General features: G+C 50.6%; 2 protein-coding genes across 2 annotated transcripts; one reads left to right on the top strand and one right to left on the bottom strand.

Annotated features, from left to right (window-relative positions):
• Positions 1–5,640: 5,640 nt before the first annotated feature.
• IUM83_19672 (necrosis inducing-like protein NPP1 type) lies at positions 5,641–6,387 on the bottom strand (the record flags this gene model as incomplete). The annotated part of the gene is made up of 1 exon (XM_067944734.1): positions 5,641–6,387. One exon carries the CDS (start codon positions 6,385–6,387, stop codon positions 5,641–5,643), a length of 747 nt encoding a protein of 248 aa, XP_067785508.1.
• Positions 6,388–7,445: 1,058 nt separating this feature from the next.
• Positions 7,446–8,777, top strand: IUM83_19671 (Pleiotropic drug resistance protein; the record flags this gene model as incomplete). Its single annotated transcript, XM_067944733.1, has 4 exons — positions 7,446–7,863; positions 7,954–8,003; positions 8,095–8,434; positions 8,533–8,777. The coding sequence occupies 4 exons, from the start codon at positions 7,446–7,448 to the stop codon at positions 8,775–8,777; spliced, it is 1,053 nt and encodes a 350-aa protein (XP_067785509.1).
• Between the last annotated feature and the right edge of the window lie 323 nt (positions 8,778–9,100).

Here is a 9,100-nt window from a genome sequence, read left to right as displayed (position 1 = left end):
GAAGAAGGAGAATTTCAAGCATCGGTTCAACGGCAAGTGCTTCTACTGCAAGAAGACTGGCCACAAGGAATTCGAGTGCCGCAAGAAGAACGCCGACAACGAACGTGGGCAAGTCGCGCAAGCTGCGTCCGACTTCGCGTTTACGGCAACGGGTGCGATGGACAAGTCGGAGTGGCTCGTGGACTCCGGTACCAGCTCGCACACTGACCAGCGTCCGGGACAAGTTCGTGTCCATGAGGAGCTGAAGACGCCAGTCCGCATCACGATCGCGGATGGCACGAAGATCGACGCAGTTGCAAAGGGCACCGTCGGAATGAAGCTGATGGACGGGACGTCTGTCACGCTGTCGGATGTGCTGTACATCCCTGAAGTTGATGGAAGCCTCATCTCGGTTGCGAAGCTGGCCGAGAAGGACGTCGTCGCGCAGTTCAGCAAGGACAAATGTGGCTTTCGCTATGGCGATGCTACCGTCATGGAGGCCAAGCGTTTTGGAAACGTCTACAAGTTGAAGACAATGGGGGACGAGGTGTGTCGTGCGGCGACGGCATCGCGTAAGGAGCCATGGGCCGTTGTGCACGCCCGTCTCGGTCACATCCCGTTCAAACGTTACGAACAGCTGTTGACCATGGCAGACGGAGTCCCTTGCGTTTCGGATGGTATCACAAGTGGTACCGTCTGCGCAGGCTGCTGCATGGGCTAGATGAGAGCGGACGACTATCCGCGACACCCGGAGAAGCTCGTCAAGCGTGCAGGCGTACAGGATCTGGTGCACACGGACGTAACGGGTCCGATGCAGACCAAGACACCCGGTGGCTGCACGTATGTGGTAACCTTCATTGATGACTACTCACGTCACGTGACCATCTACTTCATGAAAGCCAAATCGGAAGTGCTGTCGAAGTTCAAGATCTTCAAGGCAGCAATGGAGAACGCAACAGGCAAGACGATCAAGCGCCTACGTTCTGACAATGGCGGCGAGTACACGGGCAAGCTGTTCAAGGCCTACCTCGACCGCAGTGGCATCAAACATGAAAAGACGGTGCCATACACGCCTCAGCAGAATGGACTGGCTGAGCGCATGAACCGAAGTTTGGTGGAGATGGCGCGCTGTATGCTCTACCACGAAGCCATTGAGAAAAAGTGGTGGGCCGAAGCCGTAAACACGGCTGCGTGGATCATCAACCAGCTCCCCAACTCGGTGAACGTCAAGACGCCCTACGAAATTGTGCATGGAACCAAGCCGCAGCTCAAGAACATGAAGGTATTCGGTTCAGTCGGCTACGCGCACATTCCCGACGAGAAGCGCCGCAAGTTGGATGCTAAGGCCTTCAAGTGTCGATTCGTGGGCTACGAGGATCGTGTCAAGGGATACCGAGTACTCAACGTGGCGACGGGAAAGGTGCAAATCGTGCGCATCGTGAAGTTCGTTGAAACAACAAGTCTGGATGACATGGTGGAGAAAATGGAGCTGGATGAAGATGAAGTCAATGTGGAGCAGCCCAGCCATTGTGGGTATCAACCGGACGAGTCAGGACAAGTCGTGCCAATGGATTTTGAAGTTGGGGACGTTATCCCACTTCAACGTGACATGGGCGTAAACGATGCGATCGTGTCATACGGATCGACACATCATATGATTACCCGATCGCGTGCTCGCCACATTGACGAGACAACGGATCCTGAAGAGGCAGGCGCTCGCAAGAAGCAAGTCGTGGCACCCTCGACTACTGGCACGAAGTGCCAGAAGATGATGCAAGGCAGAATTCAGGTTAACGAGGACCAATATGCAATTGAAGGTGGCCAAGCAATGGCTGCAACGGAAGAGGTCCCGACGTCATATGAAGAAGCTATGGCGAGTGCGGACCAAGTGGAATGGAAGAGGGCTATGCAGAGCGAGTTGAAGTCGCTCGTAGCAAACAAGAAATGGAAGCTGGTGCCGAGACCAGCTCACCAACGACCGATCGGCTGACGTTGGGTATTCGCATTGAAACGCAACGAGAAGGGACAAGGCATTCGTCACAAGGCCCGTCTCGTAGCCAAGGGTTACTCGCAACGTCACGGCGTGGACTACGAAGAGACGTACGACCCGGTGGCTTACCTGAACTCGATTCGCGCCAAACTGGCGAAGTGCGTCGCAGATGGATACGACATCGAGCAATGCGACGTCGACACCGCGTTCCGGTACGGCAAGCTGGAAGAAGAGATCTACATGGACTTGCCAGAGGGACTCCGAGACCTCTTGACACTTGTCGAAGTCGATGGTGAAGAGGATGTCGTTTGTATGTTGCTGCAAGTTTTGTACGGACTCAAGCAGGCGTCACGAGTATGGAACGAAACGATCGACGCGCACCTCAAGGTGATGGGATTCAAGCCTGCTGACGCTGACCCGTGTGTGTACACAAGAGGGGATGGAGACGACCACTGCATTGTGTGTCTCTACGTGGCCGACATGCTGATCGCATCGCGGGACAATGCGGTGATTACATCGGTGAAGGCTGGAATCGCGGAGAAGTTTCGAATCAAGGACCTCGGGCGCGCACGTTTCATTCTTGGAATTGAGATCGACTACAACATGGATCACAAGACACTGAGGATCTCTCAACAAGCGTACACCGAGTCGATCATCAAGAAGTTTGGGCAAGAGAACGCGAAGACGTGCACATCGCCTATGGAAGCTGCGGTTCATCTGACCATGGCCGACGAACTGCAGGCGGAAGAAGAGAATACCAAGATGAAGTTGAAGCCCTACCGATCGCTGGTGATCAGCCTGATGTACCTGGCATGTGGAACACGACCTGATATTTCGGTCGCAGTTGCCAAGTTGAGTCGTTTTCTGGAGCCGTGACTAGGCGGATCAGTCTTACGACTGGCAACTGCGTTTGGACCGCAGCCGAGATCGTTTGGACCACATCTACAAGCCTCACCTACTAGGGAACATTGCATACAGTAGGGACTGCTAGCTGGTAAAGACACTAACCTAAATTGAGCTCACTTTCGGATTTCCTTCCAACTACTCACTCGACTACCAAGCCTCATTCGCATACTCTCAATTGTGCTCACCATAGTCTGACCCGCTCTATTATTATCTTGGCTTTATCTTTTCGCACATTTCAATGCATCCTATGTAGCGGCGAGCAGGGTGGTGATCAGGAGTATCACAATACTGGTATCTAGTCGGTAAAGTTGTATCTAAATGGTTATAGGTGAGATACCGTCACACCTCCATAAGTGCGACCCTATTGGTTACTTGCAGGAGACTTACGGGACAACTTACGGGACGACCCGTCAACTAACAATTGCGTTCAATAACGAGAGGCGATGAAGCGGGGACAGATTTTACGTGCTCCGTCTGGCGACATTTAGTATTAATAACAGAGATGAATACAATTTCACTACAGATACCGCTGAGAAACTTTGGCATCGTCAACTTTTAAGTTCATAACTTGACAATTCAGGAATGAACTAACCTTGTTTTGCCTTTCTCTACGCTGACTCGACGGCTTGAAGTTATGCAGTACCAGTACAGGTGTCCCCGATGATTCTGTAAAGGTGGGACCAAAAAAAAACTGCGAGGTTACAATATCTGCACAGGTTGCGCATAGACGCTAATGTACTGCTTTTATAGTCGCCAATGTGCTGCTTTTTAATGAAGAATGTTACGGATCGACATAGCTGAGTTTGCGCTAGATACGATACCAGAATGCATCCAGCAGTTCCTGATAGAGGCCGGAGTTACAGCATTCCAAGCCTGTGACGCCCAACTTAAGGCTGTATAGATTGAGATCTCCTCCTGCGGCAACCCTACACTATACCGATCAATGCTATCCTCGACCTTAATGCGCGTGAAGAGACTCTTGATGCACGCAATGATGCCCTGATATAAGATGTAATGTTCATTGCGGGCCTTTCATTTTCTACCGTGATCTAGCAACTCGATGTTTCCCGCAGAAAGACATTTTCCCGCAATGATCTTACTAATTCAGTACATATCACCAGACACCTGTGGCAAATCTTGTGCACTGGCAGACTCCCGCACACTCTGTGTTCGCGGTAGATAGCCGATGGCAGCTGCGGATTCAGCGGGGACACCTGTAAATTTAAAACCATCAGTGAGTGTGAGAGCACCGGCATCCGGACTGAACATCGGCTTTAAAGCGGTGTACGATCTCTACGTAGTACGGCATAGCCATAGAACGCTCGTCAGCAGCCATGTTTCCTCGTGGCAGTGTCGCCGGCGTAGGCTATTCCGAGATGGCTTAATCCCCCCTGTACTTGACTACTTCCTAGCTGATGTCTGTCACACAAACCGATGCGAAGACCCGAAGCTTGAGGGCGCAGTGGCGGGTGCCCGTCGAACACTTGAGAGGAAGATTGGAAGTTGGAAAGTGATTGATTGAATCGTTAGTTTGGCGTCGGCTCATTGCCGCTGCACAACCAGTAGTTCTTGGCGACCTGGACACGCAAACAAGTATCCAGGTCCCATCCTAAAGTCTATCGATCTCAGATCCTAACTCTATCCTGATCTACCAATGAGAATCTACTAATCCAAAACGTAGCTTGATCCAAATATGCGACTCGCGTCCCATAATCAAAAGTTCGGCTCGAAAACTTGATTCTTGCACATCTCAAGGATTTTTAGCCAATGAGGTCGCATGAAACTCCATGTTTATGCGTCCCATAATCATGATTATTCTTGATATTGACCAGTAGGAGAGCATGTAACGAATACAAATCACGCAATGTTTTATTACGCTGTACAGCGCAAAGAGAAAGGTATGCATTAGCAATTGACGTGGGAGTCCTCTGCCATCTCATTGGCAGACGGACGTCCACGTCACAATGTCTTGGTGCATACAAATCAGTTTTCCGTGGAAATACCACAACGACTCGAGGACTTGTCGTGCTTTTGTGTCACTTAAATCTGCTAAGGAGTGGAGACAAAGACAATTTCTCATAAAATGACACAACCCGTTAATGCAGGATTAAGAGTGTAAAGACCAATTGCAATAAAGTCGATTGCGTTTATCACGAATGACGTCGAAGGGAGCATGTCACACCGGTGATACCTCGGGACCCGAAGGATCCTCATCCCAGTTACGTGCCATCTAGTGTCCCACATCGAATGAATCAGCATCACAGCTGTCTCTCACTTTGGGGCGTCCGGCAGTATGTGGTGCTCCTTGAGCACTTTCTTGGTGTCCATAGCAATACCCGCTCAGTTTGTACGTACATTGGCTCCATCACTAGATAATCTGGATGATAGCATTATGTCATTGTTTAAAGTCGGACCTACTCATATTGCTGACGGGCGTGTCTAGGTAAACGATATCTTCAGACATGAACCTACCTATCCAGCCTCTTTGAAAGTATCCAAAATTAAAGCATGAACACTCTCCAAAGCAAAATAAAAAAATGATTACAGGGTCCAAGGAGCTGGTTTGATCGCAGAAGTTTTCCACAACACTCTATCCGTGATTTGCATCGCGTTACAGTGAAGCATTCAGTATAAGGATACGAGACTGCATGTATTGATGCGATACTTTGACGATTTGTCTGATGTTTCGCTCTTGCGGTGTCGTTCGATGTTGGACTGCTACGTAGAAACACTTGTAGCTATTCTTGCTTTTGTTGTGGCTAAAGTTAAAGGAACGGACGAGCCGCCTCGAGGTTTGCGTTGAAGTTCGCGTCGATGAAAGGGACCTTGGCTTCTTCCCCGAAATTTGTTTCGCTCAAAGCGTTGCGGGCCCCGTCAGTCATTTGTTCCCACATAATGAGATCCTGAAGCTCGCCTTTGCCCGTTGTTTTAGTCATACTTACCGAGCTACCGCCGCCGCGGACGTCCCATCCGTATACGAGCACGACACCGCTGTTGTGGATGTAGTTAGTGAAGGGTGGGTCCTTCACAATACGATATCCCACTTTGGGGCGTGAAGTTGACACGGCGAGAATCTTCGGCGTCTCGACAGCAGGGTTGTCAAGCCACACAATGGCGCTTACCCACTTGTGTCGATAGCCTTTCTTGGAAAAGACCCCGTAGTAGACGTCCTTGGGGAAGTACCAGGCATACATGATGGCCCAGCGATCCTTGAACCAAACAGCTCGACCGTACACTTGCGAGCCTAGACCTGACCCCTTGCAGTCTCCGTCCGGGTTTCCGGTTCCCTTCAGACCCCCACTCGTCTCCCCTGCAGCATTGACAGCAGGGTATGGGTGGCACCCTTGGTAGATGACGAGAGGCAGTTTGAACTTGACGGCGGCCTTCTCGGATATAGTGGTGGGTTCAGGCTGAGCAAACGGCTGCACTTTATCGTGGCCGATAGGGCCGGCTATGACAACGCTGAGCGTAGCGGCGGTGATGGTGATGAAAAGCAGCGAATGCAGATTCATGGTGCGCGGTTCGCAGGAGGATTGAAACTGAAGTGGTCTCCATTTGCTGCGCTGGCCACGAGCAGAAGAGAGTCGGTTGTACTATAGGTACACCCGTAACACGTCGCCAGTTGGTAAGGTACGAGAAGGATCATCCTTAGGAAGGGACCTTGGTACCGGTAAGTTCCACTTCGGCCAAGCTCCGTAGCGAAGTCGGTCTTGCTCAAGCGCAGCATCCGACACCCCCAACAATTTTAATGTTATACTATTAGTAGATGTACCATGTATTAATAGTAGTAATAGGCATGGTATATAAAATATTATTATATAATTATTATGTACATGGTATGTATATTGGCATCCGTTTGCACGACCAAAAAGAATTGAGAGTGGTTGCTGCTCCAGACCAGGAACACTTGTTTTGGTCACAGATCTTTGACTAGCTTTCGCCTTGCATCCGGCCAACGTATATCGTATAGTATACGAGGCGGGAGGTAAGAACAGTTTTAACACGAAGCGATAGCCAGCAAGCGCACTGGAAATGCGAGCACAGGAAATGAAGCTGCGCTGCATGGCTGACGGCGCTGCATTCTCGGACTGCGGTGACATAGATGGGGATTGGAGACTTTGCGTGGAAGCGCGGTCTCTTTGCAGGGAGACGTGCTCGAAACGCTAGGAGAATGTGATGTAGTGGCAACAAGAAAAGTGATATTGTAACTTAACCCCTTACTTCCCTTTTCTTGTACCGTACAACATAAGAATATTTTAAACTTGAGATTTGTATTGAACACATGTCCACGTATCAGTATAATGAAATTAAGATATTTTTCTTGTACATAACATCCGCATGTACAGGCTTAGGTCTTAAGTCGGGAGGGTTCAGTTGAAGGTGGTAGAGACAGGATCCACACACCCATCAATGCGTGAGTGGTTCACAGCCACCAGCTCGTCATTCTTCAAAAGGCCTGCAGACAGTCAAGATGATAGCTACGACGGGAAACACTCCGCGGAACCAACTTACCGAGGAAGAACGCATGCGATGCCTTGAGGCACTGCTTGGCGATCGTTACCAGCGACGTATGAGGCGGGCGGAACGCAAAGAGGGCCGAGAAGAGGACAAGAAGAAAACGAAAAAGGCTACACGCAAGAGGGCTACCAAACTGACAACGCCGGAGATGGAGAATGCAGAGTTCAAAACTGTAGACGCCTCGACCGCGACCGCCCAACGCATGGAGATCCAGGAAGCGAAGGAGGCGCCAGTGGAAGCTCGCGCTTGCGCAGAAGCCAAGGAAACTACGATGCCGGATGCGCGTGGTCGTGTAGGCATCGCGCCGGCAACGGCAGCTGATGCGGTGGCGAAAGGTGCTGTGACTGTGCGCAAGAAGACTACGCGGCAAATGGGAACGACAGTAGAGGAGACGGAAACGAGTGCAGCAACTCCAACGTCGGTGGTAGAAGTGATTGCAGATATGGTGGCGTCAGTGGAATGTGCTGCGGGTGCGACGCCTGTGCAACGTCGCGTTTTCTCTTCTGAGGAACCGTCTTCGTGAGAGCAGAAGCGTAAAAGAACAACTCAAGCATCGTCAGGCAAGCGGCGCCGCGGTATTCTGCAAGAAGATGATGAAGCTGACGATGAGGTGAGTTATGTTGAGATTCTCCAACATAATAATGTTCATTCAACCATGTATCCAACATAAGGTCTAACATACTGATTTATGTTTGTGATAGTGTGATCGGTCTGCCCCAAGTGATGAAGACAAACCAGAGGGGAATGGACAAGATGACCCATGCCCGATACATACCTGTGTCGTCGATGCAGGCCCAAATCAGATGGAACGTGGAGCTAATGAACGCACCGGTCTCAACTCAGACGAGGACCCAGATCTACGCGAGGAGCTTGAAGACGACGAATCTGATGATGGTAGTTGGACGGATGACTGGGACATCGGCTATCTGACTGATGAAGAAACTGCGCAAGAGGCGGAGGAGCTTCCAGATTCGATCTGGCTATCGGCGGCGAAGGACAAGCGACTGATCGCATCGATGCGTGACAATGGTTGGGAGTACGGTACGCAATTTTGGATGAATTCAACATAAGGATTGTTTGGAGGTACGCATTTTCTACATATTGACTAACATAACATGCTATTGTGTTTTATGATGTAGACACGTCAAAGTTTGGAGCAGACCCGGAGTATCATGGGCTTTACGATGGCCCGTATGGCCCAAGTGATAGCGTACTTGGCGTGGCTGACGATCCCATTGCGTTGCTCTTCTACTTCATGCCACCAAAGCTGTGGTCTCAGATTGCTGTGGAGAGCAATACCTACCGCAAGCAATCAATTCCTGCGCGAGCACGGGCGATTCGGGCTCAAAAGCGTCGTCGAGGTGGCGAAGTTGAAGAGACTTAGGTGAGATTCGACGGAGGTTGGCCAGTGTACCGGACATCCAGGCGTTTGAAGTTCTCCAAGTCATGGCACTGCTTATTGCGCGCATGCTGGCGCCAATTCGAAAGGGCATCGCTTCTCACTGGTCTACAAAGAGGGTAGGCGCTGTGCCCACGAACCGGTTCAAGTTGTACACGGGGAAGCACAGGTTCTTTCACATCATGGGGTATTTGCATTTCTCGAATAACAAGTCGCCTCAAGCTCGACAGGACCGCGCGTGGAAGATCCGACCGGTAGTGAATGTTTTACAGAGAACATTCGCGCGTGAATACAAAGCACCCCCCGTC

This window comes from Phytophthora cinnamomi (genome assembly GCF_018691715.1).
Source record: "Phytophthora cinnamomi strain GKB4 chromosome Unknown Contig78, whole genome shotgun sequence".
NCBI lineage: Eukaryota > Oomycota > Peronosporomycetes > Peronosporales > Peronosporaceae > Phytophthora > Phytophthora cinnamomi.
This window is presented reverse-complemented; position numbering and strand designations above follow the sequence as displayed.